At 44.2% G+C, this 20217-nt stretch overlaps 1 protein-coding gene across 4 annotated transcripts in view; it reads right to left on the bottom strand.

The window, feature by feature from the left end:
• The window catches only part of ADGRG6 (adhesion G protein-coupled receptor G6), a 143947-nt gene that overhangs the window by 70498 nt on the left and 53232 nt on the right, over positions 1–20217 (bottom strand). For all 4 annotated transcript variants that reach the window (XM_070733639.1, XM_070733637.1, XM_070733640.1 and 1 more), the window contains exons 3-4: positions 15440–15781; positions 6358–6978 (exon numbers count right to left, since the gene is read on the bottom strand). In XM_070733639.1, the coding sequence (XP_070589740.1) occupies positions 6358–6978; positions 15440–15781 (963 nt within the window). The remainder of the gene's footprint in view (positions 1–6357; positions 6979–15439; positions 15782–20217) is intronic.

The raw sequence follows: 20217 nt of genomic DNA, 5'->3' as shown, positions 1-20217 counted from the left end.
AAATAAGTGTGGCAGCAAAAAAATTGGCACCTCTTCACTGACCTTGAAGCTTTTAAAGGGTTCCATAAAATCTGATACACAAGTTTAAACACAAACGTTTGCTAGCTTATCTCCCTAGTTAGGATTCAGGCAAATGAAATGGTATGTTGCCTCATTCAAGGAAGACAAATACACTAATAATTCATTTTTCACAAAAAGACAAAAGGATAGAAGCTCTACATGAAATTAGACACATAGCCTATGTTCTATAAGCCAATTGTGACAGAACACTATTCCAATGCCAATATTAAATAAGATTCAGCTGTTAGACTTATTCATTTCTGTGCATGAAACGAGTTGTGGCAGTAGAGAGAACATCTTGTCTTTCACCACAGATGGCACAATTTATGGAGGTGGGCTTGGATGTACCTCAGAATAATGACTCCCTTTCTGAGCATATAATTAGAAATTGAAGATTTTCAGCTTTAAAGAAACTAGACTTACTAGACTTACTTCCTGATGCTATTTGCATTCATACATGAAATTGTAACCCCTTTTCCCCCTTCATGAATGGTTGTGATAATATGCATAAAAGTTCTGGGTCAAAAAGCAAAATAATCATTATATAAAGGACAGTACAGTGATACCTTGTCTTACAAACTTAATTGGTTCCGGGACGAGGTTGTTAAGGTGAAAAGTTTGTAAGACGAAACAATGTTTCCCATAGGAATCAATGCAAAAGCGATTAATGCGTGCAAGCCCAAAATTCACCCCTTTTGCCAGCTGAAGCGCCCATTTTTGCACTGCTAGGATACCCCTGAGGTTCCCCTCCATAGGAAACCCCACCTTCAGACTTCTGTGTTTTTGCGATGCTGCAGGGGAATCCCAGCATTGCAAAAACAAGCGCGTCGCTGGCAACGGAAGTCCAGAGGTGGGGTTTCCCATGGAGGGGAGCCTCAGGGGAATCCCAGCAGCGCAAAAACAGGTGCTTTGCTGGCAATGGAAGTCCGGAGGTGGGGCATCCCAGTGGCGGCGGCGGGTTTGTAAGGTGAAAATAGTTTGTAAGAAGAGGCAAAAAAAATCTTAAACCCCGGGTTTGTATCTCGAAAAGTTTGTATGACGAGGCGTTTGTAAGACGAGATATCACTGTATTTGTAGTTTGGGGTTGAAATGAGGGCGCCTTGATGCTCTTCGAACTTGGTTGTATTCTTGCAGATGTATTGCTATCCAAACTAGGTAACATCACTGTTATACAGATGTTTGTCAAGTATAGCATTTTCTGCTAGCAGAAGCCTATGTAACCACTTTCTTCTTGCACATTGCAGCAAATTGCTTTTAAAAGCATACCATAAAGGCTAAAGGCTCCCTTTTGAATGCACTATATTGCCTATACAGTATATTACAGGAGGTGGGCAACATCAGAAGTACATGTAATATGCCTCCCAAAGAACCCCATTTCCATAATCTGATCTCCTCTGGTTTCCTCTTTCCCTCACCCTAATGTACTCACCCTAATGTATCTCCTTTTTTTTTTATTAAATTTTTAAATTAATTTTCTTGTAATAAACAGACACACATACAAACATTAAACATAAAGTGGGGGTGCATTTCCCCCGCTTCTTTTGAAAGTATACATTCAAGTACAGAAAAAGAATACATAATTGAATATATGTTAAATGTTGAAAGGTCTAGTAATTTTGGGTTAAAGTTTTCCAAATCTTAAATACAATGTAAATATTAGGTAAAGTTCTTAATATATTGCTTATACGTAGACTAATATACCATAGTCATCAAAAAATACCTTTAATGTAGTTTTAACTATAAACCAAAATTCTTAATATGTTACTTATACATAAACTGCTATATCATAATCATCAAACAAATCGACTACTATACGTATATAAACCAAAATTCTTAATATGTTACTTATACATAAACTACTATATCATAATCATCAAACAATACGTTTAAACTAATATTAATATTGTTATCACCTAGATAAAAACAAATACAAAAAATTAACTAAAAATAAATTTATGTATCTTATTTTTTCTTATCTATCCATTTATAAACATTGTTCCATGTTTCATAAAATTTAGTATCTTCTTGATCATTTAATCGTCATCATGTCCATTTCAGCGCAATCTAATATTTTAGCTATAACTTCTTCCTTGGGGATTTCTTCCCCCTTCCAATTTTGCGCATATATTATTCTAGCCGCAGTTAGTATGTGTATAATTAAGTAAAGAATTTCTTTCTTGTAAGTCTGATTGGTAATTCCTAATAAGTAGAATTCCGGGGTATTTTCTATATCTTGCTTTACTATTTCTTTTAATATTTTCTCTATCATCTTCCAGTATATTTTAGCTTTACCACATGTCCACCATTGATGGTAATAGGTTCCTATTTCCTTCTTGCATTTCCAGCATAATGGGGATGTTTTGGGAAACATTTTTGCTATCCTATTTGGTGGGAGATGCCATCTGTAGAACATTTTGATTTGGTTTTCTTTTAATGAGACTGATTTGGTCATTTTCCAGTTGTTTTTTCCTAATGTATCTCCTAATGTACTCACCCTAATGTAATATGCCTCCCAAAGAACCCCATTTCCATAATCTGATCTCCTCTGGTTTCCTCTTTCCCTCATCCTAATGTACTCACCCTAATGTATCTCCTAATGTACTCACCCTAATGTATCTCCCATAAACCCAGAAAATGTTATGCCTTAAATAAAATGGTTAGCCTCAAAAGACTCTATCACCTATTATAAACCATGAAGCATGAAGTACTTGAAAGCTTTTGAGATGAGTTCTGTTACAAAGTAGACATCTAAAGCAGTAGTGGGTTCTAAAACCCTTTACTACCGGTTTGTGTTCACACAAGGAAAAGCTTCTGTGCATGCACAGAAGCAAACCAGGTGGGTGGCTGGGGCCTCCCACCACTGCTGCTAACAGTTCTTAGAACCAGGAACAAGCTATCACTGATCTAAAGCAATAAAACTTAAAAGTTATAGCTACTCTTTAAAATTCCTTGCCCTTCTGAAAACTTTTTAAGATTTCCTGCTTAGGGGTATCTGTACAACACAAAGGTACAAAGTATTTACTAAGAAAGCTAAAGAAGAAAGCAAATTATTTTTTATTCTAACCTAATCATGTGTGAAGGAACTTTACAAAGCCCATTTCTTTTCACTCGCAAAAGAAGGATCACCCCCACTTTTGAAAACTTCTAGATTGAAAAGTTACCCCACCGGACCTAAAACTCTAAAATTTGGCACATGCCCTTGGTTCAAAGGGGTGACAGTGTCTAGCTGAGCATGACTAATCTTGAAAAACTAAGCTAGATTGGATAGAAATTGGATCACGGGTCACTTCTATTCACTGAGTCCAGGAACAAAGCTCAATTTGAAGAAGACTGCACTTACTCTTCTTAATCAAGGCTATTCCATCTATCTGAGTCTTTGGATTTTAAAAAAATACTTCAAATCTTTTTTTATTGGCCATCACAATCAGAGGAAAGGCACAAACTTAAGCATTGTTGAACTGTAATTATGATTTACATGACTTTTGAAACACATTATGTGATTAACTGGAGTGTCATTCAAATCACTGAATCATAGTCTGAATCTAATCATACCTATAGGTATGTGATCAGCATATATCCTTAATAAAAATCAAGGATGTATTGAAAGTAAGTAGGTGGGGAAAGGAACATTTTGATCTAATTAGTTTCCCTTACAAGAGAATTTCAGGAAAGTAATAAAATTATTTATTAGATTTGTAGGCTCATCTCACTATAAAAGTATCATCAACTTTATCTTGTTCTTCAGCTGTTGCATGTATACACTGCCCTACTGTCAGAATCCCTCCAATTTTACAATCACAGCAATCATTCAAGGTGGATTAAGGATCAAATATGCAGCACGAAGACATTGATTTATTTAAAACAGTTAACTATTATTTTGCTATTTGTCCATGGCAATCACAGGTTGCTCGAGGCAAAATGGTAAGCGGATCACAACAACTGAACTTCTGTCCCTTTTCCGTGAAAAAAAAGGGCTGTGCTCACATTGGTGTTCTTGCCATCTTGCCCTCTTTGGATATACCTCTGAAAAATGCCATGCTCAAAAGCATTCCTCTAATGGTGAATCCCTCTCTACTCTATGAAGAGTCCAATGTAGTAGGCTCCAAGTTTAATAGAGAAGAACTTTTTTTTTTTTGCATCAAGAGGCTTTTGAAGTCCTTCAAATTTACAGGTCAAGTCTTAGCCATTTTCTCCAGCTCAGAATTGGAGTAGATATAATCAAGATCATAATCAAGGTGTGGAGCAACTTTATTTTCACATTTCTGCATTCTAGACTTCACTACACACAGCTCTATGCCAATATCTAACCAAAGCCGGAAGAAAACTGTTTAAAAGATACATAGTACTTTATGAAATAAGTTGGAGAAAGGGTGATTTTATTCTTTCTTTTGTGGGCTTTTTTAATAAGACAGTGATGGCGAACCTATTGCATGCGTGCCACAGGTGGTACATGAAGCCATATCAAGGGTACGCAAGGCGTTGCTTGTGTCAGCTCCAATGTACACTGGCCAGCTAATTTTTGGCCCTGGGGAAGGCTGTTTTACCCTGCAGAAGCTTCAGGAAAGCTTCCCTGAGGCCCTGAAGTGTGAAAAAGGACGCAACAGACAAACCGGAAGTTTGGAAAAATGGACTTCTAGTTTGCCCATTGTGCTGTTTTTGTACTCTGGAGGTTTCAGGGAACCTTCCTGAATCCCTGAAGTGCAAAAAATAGCATAATTGGCAAACTGGAAGTCCGTTTTTCCAAAGTTCGGGTTTGCCCGATGGGCTGTTTTTTGCACTCCAGGGTTTCAGGAAGCTTCCCTGAAACCTCCAAAGTGCAAAAAAACCAGCACTATGGGCAAAATGTGAATCCATTTCTCTGAACTTCCGGTCTGCCCGTTAGGCTGTTTTTTTCATCGTCCCAGGCTTTAGTGAAGCCTGTGCGCATGTGCCAGGGGTTATGCACATACACAGGGGGCAGCGCGGCTTGGTGGTGTGCATGCGTGGGGGGAGGGAATGGGAATGGGTACGTGTGCACGTGCTAGCATACGCACACACACCCTTTTGGCACGCGAACCAAAAAGTTTCACTATTATTTATTTATTTATTTGTTTGTTTGATTGATTGATTTGTATGCTGTCCCTCTCCGCAGACTCAGGGCAGCTAACAACAATAGTGAAACAACATATAACAAATCTAATATTTAAAATAATTTTTTAAAAAAACCCTAATTTAAAAAACCAAACACACATACAAACATACCATGCATAAATTGTATAGGCCTAGGGGGAAGGGCATATCTCAGTTCCCCCATGCCTGCCAACAGAGGTGGGTTTTAAGGAGCTTATGAAAGACGAGGAGGGGGGGCAATTCTGATCTCTGGGAGTAGTTGGTTCCAGAGGGTCGGGGCCGCCACAGAGAAGGCTCTTCCCCTGGGTCCCGCCAAATGACATTGTTTAGTCGACAGGACCCAGAGAAGGCCAACTCTGCGGGACCTAACTGGTCGTTGGGATTCGTGCGGCAGAAGGCAGTCCCGGAGATATTCTGGTCCGATCATTGCTATAAGATGTATAGTTTGACTGCTAGCAAGAGTCAGATTGCTTAGAAAAACTAAGCCTTGGTTATAAACTTTGTTTCTACTGTCATAACTTATTTTGGAATGGGCATACAGATAAAAGAATAGGTCCTGAATGTAAAGGGAGTTTAAGGTCTTGAATGTAAAGAGAAACATAATATAGCAATCAGTTTTTATTACTGAATTGTAACCTGTGTAACAAAATTCCATAAAAAAATGCAATGTAACAATTTGACAGTTGTTAAACTTATAACATTGTACATACAGCTCATTATAAAATCTATTTGAAAAAACTCTTGAAATCAATTTGTGTTATAGTGGCTAGGGGGCTAAACTGGTCCTGAAGAGATCCTGATTTTAAGGATAAGCCATGGAAACTCACTGAATGACTTTCAGCCAGTCACTGTTTCTCAGCCCAACTACTTTATCATGTAGTTATTGTGAGGGATAATAAGAGAAAGGAATATTTTATGTAATGCCTTAAGCTCCTGAACAAAACAGTGGGATATAAATTGAATGAATAAACAAACACATTAATAGATTCTGAATTCACAAAGGTTACCTACAGAATAATACATTTATTGTGGCACATGAATCTTATAGCCAAACAAATTCGAGAAAATGGAGTATGGGGTCCTTAATTCATTTTCACTATAAACGAAGTTTTGTTTATGAAACTTTCCTAAATCATCTTAATAGCTATGCTGAAGAGAATAGTCTAAATTTTAAAAAAAATTACTCACCACAACTCAAGTTGTTCTCCGCTTTTAGAAATGTTGTTGGAATACTCCAGAAATCATTTTCCCAGTCAATAATGTTACCTTTCTCATCACAGGTGAGGTTGAAAAGTGATTGGGAATTCATTGTAAAATTCCAAAGCCGGAAGTTGTACATATCTCCAGGTAGAGGGCTGATGTCTTCTCTGTTAGAACTCAGAACCAATTTTCCATTACCGGGAATCATTTTTCCATAAGTATCTAAACAATGGACTGTTTTATACATCTCTTTGATATTTATCCCCACTATGCCTGATGAGCTATCCCATGAAATACAAAGTTCTTCAAATGTTTCTGTGAAAATGTTGTCATCTGGGCCAATGTCAAGAGCATCATTTAAAAAACACTGTGAGTCTGAGATAACAATGAAATGCCCCTGTTTTGTTTTGCCAAAGCTGAAGAATTCCACAGAGGAATCACCATAGGAGAAAGCCTTCCATTCATAGTTATTACTGTTGTTTGCTCTTGCTTCAAAGCACAGGGTGAACTGATTAAGTTCTGGCACTTGGATAGAATTTGCCAGAGACACAGAATCAGAATCTAGAAATTGCGGAATGACAACCTTTTGATTCTTCAAAGATACAGCAACTAGAATATAGACAGAAAACATTTTCAGAATCAACTGCTATCAACTTTCATTAAAAGTAATACAGTACAGTGGAACCCCGACATAAGAGCTGCTCTACTTAAGAGCAACTCGAGATAAGAGCTGGGAGGGGAGAGATATTTTTGTTCTACTTACAAGCCCAAATTCGAGATACAAGCGCCAAGGAGCTGTCTCCTGAAGCCAAACGCTAACTTCCGCGTTCGGCTTCAGGAGACAGCTGCGAAGCGGCGCGTGTGTTTTAAAAGGTTGCAGCCGGCCTGGGGGGCTCGGGGGGGTGCTTGCAGCTTTCTTTCTTGCTCTTTTTCTTTCTCTCTTTTACCTTCCCTTCCTCTATTTCTTCTTTTCTTTCTCCTTCCCACCTTCTTCCCTCCCTCCCTCCCTTCACTCATTCCTCTCTTACTCTCCCCTTTCATAAGTTTCCTTGCTTCCTTCCTCTGTTCCTGTCCCTTCCCTCTTTCCTTCCTTCCTTCCCACCCTCCGTCCATTCATTCACCCATTCCTCTCTTGATCGCTTAAAGCCGGTCCCTGGTGCAAAAAGGGTTGGGGACCTCTGTCCTACAGGATTGGGTGGCAGAGAAGTTGAACATATGTAAATTTAAAAGTTTAAGAAAGTTTACAAGTTAAGTGAAAGAAACTTCATTATTCATTTATATGTACATGTACATTTCTTCATTAAAAACATGTCTTTCTGCATAATTTAGACTAACTTTGTGAGTTTTTTGAGGGCTGGAACCAATTAAAATTATTTACATTAATTCCTATGGGGAAAAGTCGTTCGAGATAAGAGCTGCTCGACTTAAGAGCCCAGGTCCGGAACGAATTAAACTCGTATCTCGAGGTACCACTGTATAATACTTTTTATCAATGTATAATTTAACTCATCAGTCAGAAATATATGCGGGGATATTATTGTAGTCAATTAACTTATAATATGATCATTTGATTCCTACAAAGTGTGAATAAGTTACTTACAAAAAAATGTTTTGTGTACTTTACCTGTTGTACTAGACAAAGCAGTAAGCCAGTAACCTGAAACAGCCCTTTTATTTCTTTACGCTTTGCTCCCAATGGGTTATACTATACGACTACATTAAACTGAAGAAATTAATACCAGACATCTTTTTCAGAGTGTGCAGAGGGCCCTGCCATGTTATTTCAGAAATAAAAGTTCTTTGTTTACAAACTTTTGGATTTTAGTTGAATAAATCTATTCACATTTCATCGCAAAACAGCTTACTAAATATACCAGCAGTCACATCTGGCTGCCATATCCTCTGCATCTATTACATAGCGATGAATCTGAATATTTTAATTGAACTTTATTTTGCAGTAAGCATACATAAGATAGTAGCCTTAATGCTGATCAATGTTTAAGCCTTATTTCTTATTTATTTCTATGAATCTTGCCAATGATACTGAAGTCATTTATGATTATTCCATTTGATATACATTGTGTTAGTTACAAATATTAATAGATTAATTAAATGTTCCAATAGGAAATACAGCTACAGTAGTCCCTCGATTATCGCGAGGGTTCCGTTCCAGGACCCCTTGCGATAATCGAAATTTCGCGATATAGCGGTGCGGAAGTAAAAACACCATCTGCGCATGCGTGCCACTTTTCCATGGTGTTTTTACTTCCGCACCGCCAGCCCGCTGCCCGCCACTTGTCCGCTGCCCGCCCGCTCACCTCGCCAGCAAGAGGGGAAGACCCATGAAAGATTCCTTGGGCCGCCTAGCAGCTGATCTGCTCGGCAGCGCAGCAGCAGCCTGCGCTGCCGAGCAGATCAGCTGCTAGGCGGCCCAAGGAACCTTCCATGGGTCTTCCCCCTCTTGCTTGTGAGGGCGCTTCAACGTTTCCGGACGGCAAGCTCGGACTCTTTCTTTTTCCCTCAGAGGACGCTTATGACAGGCGGCTGAGGCTTCGAGTGTGTCCCCTTCCACCGCCAAGGTCTCCCAGGAGTCCACACCCCCTTTTAAGGCGCCCGCAGATCAAGCGCTCTAGCCAGGCCCGGGCGCACGCCCCCTCTTCCCGCTTCGGTGGGCCTGCCCGGCGCGGGGGTCTCTTCCCCCTCATGGACACTCTTCGTGCCTGGCTTCCTTCTCTCTCCTCCCTTCCCCCCGCTTTCCTCCGGGCGTGTTGGAGAAGAGGGTCTTCTTCCGCTCTTATTGTCTTGGGTGGGCGGGAGGCAGGAGCTGCAGAAAGGGAAACTTTTTTGTTTTCCTTCGCTCCGCCACCCAAGAGAGCGGAGAGGCAGCGGGGGCGCAAGGAAGAAGAAGCGGTGGTGGCGGCGGCTTCCTTCGGGGGCAACGCCAGCAAGAGGGAAGATGACGCGCGGGCGGCACAGGGGGGGGGAGGCAAAGCTCTGCGGCTCCAGCCACTTTCAGCCAAGCCTCCCCGGCCACGGAGCCAGGGAAGCCGAGCCGGGCGTGGAACATCGGCGCAGGAGGCAGGACACGATCGGGCGACCGGAGCAGCAGCGCCGCCGCCGTCACGCCCGGCTCGGCTTCCCTGGCTGCGTGGCCGGGGAGGCTTGGCTGAAAGTGGCTGGAGCCGCAGAGCTTTGCCTCCCCCCCCCTGTGCCGCCCGCGCGTCATCTTCCCTCTTGCTGGCGTTGCCCCCGAAGGAAGCCGCCGCCACCACCGCTTCTTCTTCCTTGCGCCCCCGCTGCCTCTCCGCTCTCTTGGGTGGCGGAGCGAAGGAAAACAAAAAGTTTCCCTTTCTGCAGCTCCTGCCTCCCGCCCACCCAAGACAATAAGAGCGGAAGAAGACCCTCTTCTCCAACACGCCCGGAGGAAAGCGGGGGGAAGGGAGGAGAGGTCTTCCCCCTCTTGCTGGCGTGCGTGGGCGGTGGGGAAGACCCATGGGAGATTCCTTGGGCCGCCTAGCAGCTGAGGGTCTTCCCCACCGCCCACGCACGCCAGCAAGAGGGACACTCTTCGTGCCTGGCTTCCTTCTCTCTCCTCCCTTCCCCCCGCTTTCCTCGGGGCGTGTTGGAGAAGAGGGTCTTCTTCCGCTCTTATTGTCTTGGGTGGGCGGGAGGCAGGAGCTGCAGAAAGGGAAACTTTTTGTTTTCCTTCGCTCCGCCACCCAAGAGAGCGGAGAGGCAGCGGGGGCGCAAGGAAGAAGAAGCGGTGGTGGCGGCGGCTTCCTTCGGGGGCAACGCCAGCAAGAGGGAAGATGACGCGCGGGCGGCACAGGGGGGGGGGGAGGCAAAGCTCTGCGGCTCCAGCCACTTTCAGCCAAGCCTCCCCGGCCACGGAGCCAGGGAAGCCGAGCCGGGCGTGGAACATCGGCGCAGGAGGCAGGACACGATCGGGCGACCGGAGCAGCAGCGCCGCCGCCGTCACGCCCGGCTCGGCTTCCCTGGCTGCGTGGCCGGGGAGGCTTGGCTGAAAGTGGCTGGAGCCGCAGAGCTTTGCCTCCCCCCCCCTGTGCCGCCCGCGCGTCATCTTCCCTCTTGCTGGCGTTGCCCCCGAAGGAAGCCGCCGCCACCACCGCTTCTTCTTCCTTGCGCCCCCGCTGCCTCTCCGCTCTCTTGGGTGGCGGAGCGAAGGAAAACAAAAAGTTTCCCTTTCTGCAGCTCCTGCCTCCCGCCCACCCAAGACAATAAGAGCGGAAGAAGACCCTCTTCTCCAACACGCCCGGAGGAAAGCGGGGGGAAGGGAGGAGAGGTCTTCCCCCTCTTGCTGGCGTGCGTGGGCGGTGGGGAAGACCCATGGGAGATTCCTTGGGCCGCCTAGCAGCTGAGGGTCTTCCCCACCGCCCACGCACGCCAGCAAGAGGGACACTCTTCGTGCCTGGCTTCCTTCTCTCTCCTCCCTTCCCCCCGCTTTCCTCGGGGCGTGTTGGAGAAGAGGGTCTTCTTCCGCTCTTATTGTCTTGGGTGGGCGGGAGGCAGGAGCTGCAGAAAGGGAAACTTTTTGTTTTCCTTCGCTCCGCCACCCAAGAGAGCAGGAGGCAGCGGGGGCGCAAGGAAGAAGAAGCGGTGGTGGCGGCGGCTTCCTTCGGGGGCAACGCCAGCAAGAGGGAAGATGACGCGCGGGCGGCACAGGGGGGGGGAGGCAAAGCTCTGCGGCTCCAGCCACTTTCAGCCAAGCCTCCCCGGCCACGGAGCCAGGGAAGCCGAGCCGGGCGTGGAACATCGGCGCAGGAGGCAGGACACGATCGGGCGACCGGAGCAGCAGCGCCGCCGCCGTCACGCCCGGCTCGGCTTCCCTGGCTGCGTGGCCGGGGAGGCTTGGCTGAAAGTGGCTGGAGCCGCAGAGCTTTGCCTCCCCCCCCCCCTGTGCCGCCCGCGCGTCATCTTCCCTCTTGCTGGCGTTGCCCCCGAAGGAAGCCGCCGCCACCACCGCTTCTTCTTCCTTGCGCCCCCGCTGCCTCTCCGCTCTCTTGGGTGGCGGAGCGAAGGAAAACAAAAAGTTTCCCTTTCTGCAGCTCCTGCCTCCCGCCCACCCAAGACAATAAGAGCGGAAGAAGACCCTCTTCTCCAACACGCCCGGAGGAAAGCGGGGGGAAGGGAGGAGAGGTCTTCCCCCTCTTGCTGGCGTGCGTGGGCGGTGGGGAAGACCCATGGGAGATTCCTTGGGCCGCCTAGCAGCTGAGGGTCTTCCCCACCGCCCACGCACGCCAGCAAGAGGGACACTCTTCGTGCCTGGCTTCCTTCTCTCTCCTCCCTTCCCCCCGCTTTCCTCGGGGCGTGTTGGAGAAGAGGGTCTTCTTCCGCTCTTATTGTCTTGGGTGGGCGGGAGGCAGGAGCTGCAGAAAGGGAAACTTTTTGTTTTCCTTCGCTCCGCCACCCAAGAGAGCGGAGAGGCAGCGGGGGCGCAAGGAAGAAGAAGCGGTGGTGGCGGCGGCTTCCTTCGGGGGCAACGCCAGCAAGAGGGTCTTCCCCCTCTTGCTGGCGTGCGTGGGCGGTGGGGAAGACCCATGGGAGATTCCTTGGGCCGCCTAGCAGCTGAGGGTCTTCCCCACCGCCCACGCACGCCAGCAAGAGGGCGAAGACCCTCTTGCTGGCGTTGCCCCCGAAGGAAGCCGCCGCCGCCACGCCCGGCTCGGCTTCCCTGGCTCCTTGGCCGGGTGGGCTCGGCCGAAAGGGGCTGGAACTGCAGAGCCGAAGGGTGGCCTTTTTGTCTGGGAGGGAAGATGACGCGCGGGCGGCACAGGGGGGGGGGGGAGGCAAAGCTCTGCGGCTCCAGCCACTTTCAGCCAAGCCTCCCCGGCCACGGAGCCAGGGAAGCCGAGCCGGGCGTGGAACATCGGCGCAGGAGGCAGGACACGATCGGGCGACCGGAGCAGCAGCGCCGCCGCCGTCACGCCCGGCTCGGCTTCCCTGGCTGCTTGGCGGGGGGGGGGGAGGCTTGGCCGAAAGGGGCTGTACCCGCAGAGCTTTGCCTCCCACCCCTCGCCCCTGTGCTGCCGGCGCGTCATCTTCCCTCCCAGACTCCCCCGGCAAAGTGACGTGGAGGAATGGAAAGCTGAAACCGGGCGGTTTGAGTTTCCCATTCCTTCAAGTCACTTCGCCGCTGCTCTCCTGGCTAAACTGTGTGGCAGGAGACAGGCTTTGAGTTTTTGGCTGGGGGGGAGAAGTAGAACCTTCCTAACTCCCCCCCCCCACCAGCCAGAAGGAGCGGCGAAGTGACGTGGAGGAATGGAAAGCTGAAACTGGGCGGTTTGAGTTTCCCATTCCTCCAAGTCACTTTGCCGCTCCTCTCCTGGCTAAACCGGCGGCAGGAGACAGGGTTGGGGGGGGGTACTGGGAAGCCCCCCAGGCCGACTGCCACCTTTTCAAACAGCCGCGCCCTTCCCAGCTGAGTCCTGAAGCCAAGCGCCTTTGGAACTTCTGCGCTTGGCTTCAGGACTCAGCTGGGAAGCGGCACGGGTGTTTTAAAAGGTCTCCCCCGGCATGGGGGGCTTCCTAGCACCCCCCCAAACCCGGGTTGGGGGTTCGGGGGGGTGCTAGGAAGCCTCCCATGCCGGCGGGAAGACCCAGGGAAGGTTCCTTTGGCCGCCTAGCAGCTGATCTGCCCGGCGGTAATGCAAACTCCACCATCTACGCATGCGTGCAGATGGTGGTGTTACTTCCGGGTAGAAAACTCGCGATATAGCGTTTCGCGAAGCTCGAGATCGCGAAACTCGAGGGATCACTGTACATAAATATCCTACTTCATCCATCAAGCTGAAGAAAGTGACTGCTTTAACTTACTGGGGAGGGGAGTCATGAAAGAGCACTTAATAGCAATAGCACTTAGACTTATATATCTCTTCTCAGTGTTTTACAGCCCTTTCCAAGCGGTTTACAGAGTCACCATATTTCCCCAAACGATCTGGATCCTCACTTTACCAACCGCAGAAGGATGTGAGACTGACTCAACCTTGAGTCAGTGAGACTTGAACTGCCAGACTGCTCAATAGCTGGGGTGGCGCAGCAGGTAGAGCGCGGTACTGCAGGCCACTGAAGCTGACTGTAGATCTGAAGGTTAGTGGTTCAAATCTCATCACCGGCTCAAGGTTGACTCAGCCTTCCATCCTTCCGAGGTGGGTAAGATAAGGACCTGAATTGTGGGGGCAATATGCTCGCTCTGTTAAAAAGTGCTATTGCTAACATGTTGTAAGCCGCCCTGAGTCTAAGGAGAAGGGCGGCATAAAAATTGAATAAATAAATAAATAAATAAAATAAATAAATAAATCTGCAGTACTTCTAATCACTGTGCCAACACAGCTCTTAATTGTGTATTGTTGCTACATTTTTACTGATAAATGGGAAAGATATTCTGATTTAGGTATCATGTAAATCAACTTGTTCTGAGTCTAATTTACCTTAGCAACTAGAAACTATTTCTTGCCTGTTAATACAAAGTCTGTTTCTTTGTCAAAACAAGCAAACCAAAAGAAGTGAATACTGATCCCCAGAAGTGAGTTTTGAAAAGAAAACCTGGAGAAAAACCGCCTTTACAAATCTTGTTATGTAACAATGGTAACCTGATACAAATAATTTTAGTAGTACAGTAGCTCAAGAAAGAACAAGCATTCTGTCAATAATTTCACAAGAAACATAGTGTCAAAATTATCAACACATCTCTCTCCTGATATAAAAATGTTTAAATGTGTTGAGGAATTCCTGCTATTGATATTCCTTTTCAAGCAATATCTATGACTTTTTTTTAATGTGCCAGCAAGTAATTTTTATATCTAACTATATTTGTAAATGGAAAGCATGTATTAAAAAGTAACTAATGTCAATATGCAACCGAACATAGATACCTTTTCCCCCCTAGGGTGTACAATTTACATTTTCCTTGAAAAGTTGAAAAGGTCTATTAAAAAAGCAATTAGTAGAGCTTTTATACCACATTGAAGGAACAATACGGAATGGCTACAGGCCCAGATAATCAAAAGCTAACTTAAATTAGATCAATGGGGCTAATTTGTTACTATGGGGTAGCTTTTTATTTAATTATAACTAGGGTTTAAGTTTTTACTTAACGAAATGGAAGACTCGCTTCATTAATGATACACAGTCCTATTTTATTCATCTGATTTCCTGATGACTAATTTCCTTCAAGCATTTTCTAAAGAAAAAATCTTTTATATCATCTCACTTAATCTTGAGAGGTTTTGATGTGCAATTAGAATGCTTAAGGAAATCCACTGCAGTCCTATCTGGTTACTCAGCACATACTACAATCTCATAATACATTACAACATATATATGCAAGTAGTCCTTGCCTTAAGACGACAATTGGAATCAGAATTTCCATTGCTAAGCAAGGCAATTAAGTGAGTCATACCTGATTTTGTGACCCATTTTTTGCCAAGGTTGTTAAACAACTGCAGTTGTTCAGTGAATTAATCTATTTATTGCTTATTGGAAGCTGACTGGGAAGGTTGCAAATGATGATTACAGGACACTGCAACTATTGTGGATGCTTAGCAGTTGCCAAATGCCCAAATTTTGATCATGTGATCACGAGGATGCTGTGGCGGTTGTAAGTGTGAGGATCAGTTATAAGTCACTTTTTCATTTGTAACTTCAAATGGTAATTTGAGGACTACCTGTACTGTACAGAATTTAAACAACCACTAGAAGGCAACCATGAATTAGATATTTGGTTTGTCTTGCTGCTCATCTAGAGTTTTGCATCTCATCTGATGCCCTATCTTGCAATACTGTAACCCTACCCTAGATCTATATCGCAGATACATATATCCCTGAAGTACAGGGATACGTAGAGTGGCAAACACCATATCTCTTTAACTGCTATGCAACAATTTTTCTTCAAGTAAGAGAACTCCAATGGATTTAAGTCAACGGTTTGGATATCTCACCTAGTCTAGCTAAATACTAACACTTTACTTTTACTGTCAAATAGATATTATCAAATCACAATCTCAGAAGTTTATAGTCTATAGATTGGAAATAGCAAGAACTGTATACTTACTTCGGGTATAACTCGCACTGAAGCCTTTTTTTTGAATACTAAAGTCACTTTTAAAAGATACAATCATTTCATTCCTAGATGAGTTAAATGATAAACCTTTGGCAGTCATACCACAATAGGAATCTCTTTTGTCTCCAGTGTCCAAAGTTATGAAATCATATGTGCAACCAGAAGCTTCTTCAATATCAAAATCAAGAAATGTTATCTGAATGATGTATCCAGAAGGAGCCCTGATGGTCCACTTGCATGCTTGATTGTTGGGATAATTATTAGGGAAGCATGGAGAGGTAAAAATTCCTGTAGGATTGGACAGCACCATACGACACTCTGAGCATTGTTGAGCTTTAGAACAAAACAAAAAAACAAAGAAGAGTTGGTTAACATAACAAAGTAGAATTTACCATAGTATAGATATTCTCAATCATTTCATGCATAAGCAAGGAATATTTACAATTAACTGAACTTGGTCTCCTTCAGATATACAGTAGCTATAAACCCTATACAGTGATACCTCTACTTAAGAACACATCTACTTAAGATCTTTTCTAGATAAGAACCGGATGTTCAAGATTTTTTTGCCTCTTCTTGAGAACCATTTTCTACTTAAGAACCCAACCCCGGACAGTTTCCTGCCATTCCCCCTTTAATCCCGGCCATCTCGGGCTTTTCTGGGCTGCCAGAGGAGTCTTTTGGTGGTGCTTAAGGATGCTTTGGCAGTCCAGAGCGAATGAAGCATTTTCCTTTATCTGGGCACTTGGAGAGGGAATAAACCTCTGCCAGCATCCAGACAAAATAAATGCTCCCTTCACTCTGGGCAGCGACTGTCATCCTCCTCTTCTTCCTCCTCCCACCCAAATTCCCAGCTTTTCTTTCTTCCCTAATGGTTTTGCACGCATTATTTGATTTTACATTGATTCCTATGGGAAAAATTGCTTCTACTTACAAACCTTTCTACTTAAGAATCTGGTCATGGAACAAATTAAGTTCTCTAGTAGAGGTACCACTATTATTTCTATCATTCTATACATGAGCAATATGTAATTCATAAACCATTTAATAAATATGCAGGTGAGTATCATAATGTTTCATTTACATTATTTAATACTATAACTTTATCTAGCCTTACCTGGCTGTAAATTGCTTTAATCATGGGAATTTTCCTCTAAATAAACATGCAAGGGCCTTACTATATTGTAAACAACATTTCATAATTTGTACAGTACTTTATATGTTTCCAGCATAGTTGTTATCTGGCTGCTAAAACATATTTTTATTTCCAGTGTTAGATGTTTAATTTATTTGTTTTTATCCTGCTTTTAATTTAAAAGAAGCCTGAAAGAGAAGCTTTAATAGAACATGCTATTAAAATACATAAACATTTTCGAAACAGAACATATTATAATAAACAATTTTAAACATTTTGACATTTCAGCAACAACAATATACAAAATAAAATACAAGTGGAAAATCTTTGTATAGATTTAGATCCTAAAGGCAGAAACTCCATTTTGATTCCCATAAGAATTTTGGAAATATATTACATATAGGGGATCCTCTCTGCCTATCAGCAGCATATCTGTGCAAAACCAGAAGAAATAAGACTCATTTATGTGGAAGAGAACAAGCTGACAAAATAAATATTGAGTTTGAAAATGGGCCAGATCTGGATAGGAGATATACGGGGGAAAAACAACAACCCACAATACCATCCAAAGATAGAAGCAATTTGACAGCCAACTACTTTATCTTAAGCACTCTTGGTCCTATGAGCTGGCATGGACCATCTGCAGCCTACCTTGTGCTTCTCACAGTAGTGTGTTCCTACCGGATCGGTAAAGGATGCCACACCTGTAGTAAAAATTGAGCTGCGTGCACAGTTTTGGGTATCATGCACAGGAAGCAAAATCTCACAAGATGACACGAGTGTGTGTGCAATTTCGGCAATTTTTTGCTTCTGCGCATGTGGGAAAGCAAAAACCACTGAAATCTCATGTGCACGGGCATCCCCCTGCAAGATTTTCCTTCCTGCGCATGCACAGAAGCAAAAACACACTGGAGAGTGCATGTACGCAAGACAACAGAAGCTGCGCACGCGCAACACACCAGTGGCAGCAGTAGGAACAATCCACTCCGGCTCCTCACTGTACTCACATAATTTACAAAAACAAGAAATGTAACAAGAGGACAGCAGAAAAATCTTTCCAAAAAATGTGCTTTCAAGAGCTTTTTAAAACTGCTGTCTTTAGAAATATAAAGATTTAGGAAACATACTATTTTCTGGACATGGGATAACAACAAAGAAAACTTGCTTGCAAGTGATCAAAGGATATGCTCATAGAAAGAGTAGATGGACTCTGCAGATGACCCTTAGTGGGGGATTTCATACAAGAGAAGGCATTGTTTCAACTTATGGACTCAAGTTATGTAGAGCTTTCAAGGTAATAATGGAAGCTTTGTATCTCATCCATAAAAAAATGCCAACATATGTAGTACCGGCTGTGTAATTAGCATAATTTAGATTAACTGAGCTGCTTCTGTAGATGAAACCTGGCTGCTGAATTTTGTATTATTAAAAAATAAACTCCATGTAGATCACTATAGACAGAGTTGGAATTTACCAATACAGGCTTTACATTTTAATCATGTTCCTTTAAAAAAAAAAAAAGGATGCAGTTTGCACCGCATTATTGAATATTATAACTGTCTCAATCAGGGGAAAAAGAGAAGAATTTAAATCTAGAAAATAGAATAGAAAATAGAATAGATCTTCTAATCCAACCACCTGCTTAGGCAGGAAATCTTAATCTCCCAAACTGTGTAATTGTGTATACAAACTGTATACAGTGATCCCTCGCCACTTCGCGGTTCACCTTTCATGGCTTCAGTGCATCACAATTTTTTAAAAAAATGTTTTTTAAAATGTTTTTTTAAAACTCGACAGCCACCGCTTGCTCCAGTTCCGAGAGGGGGGAATGCCGCTGGCGTGGGGGGGGGGGGGGTCCAACCCTGCACCGATCTGCCCTCCCCCCAGGGGCAAGCATGGAAGCCAGGTCGCGGCTTTTCTTTTCTTGTACAATGTCTCTTGTACAATTATCCAGAGGAGGAGCAATTTTACTCTTTTCCCTCCAATATTTAGCTTCTTGGTTAGAAGAGATACCTGCAGAGTGGTGATATGCTTGTCATTGAACTTGTTCTCACAGTAACGGAGGACTGGAGAGGTCTTCCCCATGCAGCCTTCCCTGAGCAGGACTACCTTGAAACCACCAAACCCCTCTCCGCTCTGATAGACAGGGGGGCTGAGCAGAATCCAAGAGAACTGGAGAGGGAGTGAGAGAAAGGAGAGGAGGCCGCATGGAGGAAGACTGCCAAGGGGAAGCAACTCACAGAAGAAGCGACAGCCATGGTGGTGGTGGGGGAGTGAAGGAGAGAAAGAGGAACCCCGAGCCGTCCTCCTCCCGCACCCAAGCTGCAGCTTTTCAAACGCGCCATTTCCCCGGGTGGGTGGCTTTGATCGCTGCTGCTGGGCTTGACAGCAGCCCGACCACCGTGACCGCCTTATGGTGCGTGTGTGTGTGTGTGTGTGATGGCCGCTTGCAAGCCCCTCATCCCCACCACCTCCTCCTTCTCCTCTTCCACCGCCCTGCTGCCTGAGCCCGGCAATGCCATTTACACAGTGCTGGTGGAAGATCCGTCATTGCTCCGGAACTGCAAGGACGGTGCTGGATGGAGCAACGCCACTGGCTGCCGCAGCTGTGCCCAAAGCCTTTCTCTCTCTCACATACACATCTCCTCCCCTTCTCTCCTGGTTTAAGGCATAGGTTAAAAAGGAACGCTGGGCGAATGGTAGGCGGAAGAGGGGTGAGCGGCATTGGTGTGTGTGTGGGGGGGGGGGGTGCCATTCTTTTTACGTTTTTAAATGTTATATTTATGTTGTAAATATAGTGTCTCTACTTCACGGCTTTTCGTTTATCGCAGGTGGTCCTGGAACTTAACCCCCACAATGAGGGATCACTGTATATCCAATACATGCACACACATCATTAATACATTAAAAAAAAATCTAAATAATGTAATAAACAGAGAGGGACATTTGACTAAATCTACTTTACAGAAACCCTGTTCCTTTTATTTAATATACAGGTTATTCTTGACTTACAGCTACAATTGACTCCAGAATTTTGTTGCTAAACAAAACAACTGTTACTTTCTTAATGTGAGTAAGTAATGCAATGTAATGGAGTTTTGCCCCATTTTACGACCTGAGAAGAGAAGATAATTCTTTATTGGTCAAGTGTTATTGGACATACACAAAAAAATTGGTGCATATGCTCTCAGTGTACATTAAAAATATATATATTTGTTAAGATTCATGAAATACAACACTTAATGATTGTCATAGGATACAAATAAGCAACCAGGAAACAATAAATATTAATATAAATTGTAAGGATCCAAAGCAACAAGTTACAGTCTTGCAGTCATAAGTGGGAGGGGATGGGTGATTGGAATTATGTTTATGATTCTTCTGAATTGGTTTATGATTCTTCTGAAATACCTGACTCACTTACAAATAATGAAATGGGTAGAGCTGCACCCTTTTTGGTCAGAATTTTAGATTTTTCTGATAAACATTCATTTCTCACTGCAAGCCAGAAACTGCCCATATATTTCTACCAGCATTAATATGTCTTGAAATATTTCCATTACCCATCTTCAGTAAATATTTCATAACAATATTTGTTCTAATCTAATATTTTGCCATTTGCAACATTACTTAC

This window comes from Erythrolamprus reginae, chromosome 1 (assembly GCF_031021105.1).
Source record: "Erythrolamprus reginae isolate rEryReg1 chromosome 1, rEryReg1.hap1, whole genome shotgun sequence".
Lineage (NCBI taxonomy): Eukaryota > Metazoa > Chordata > Lepidosauria > Squamata > Dipsadidae > Erythrolamprus > Erythrolamprus reginae.
This window is presented reverse-complemented; position numbering and strand designations above follow the sequence as displayed.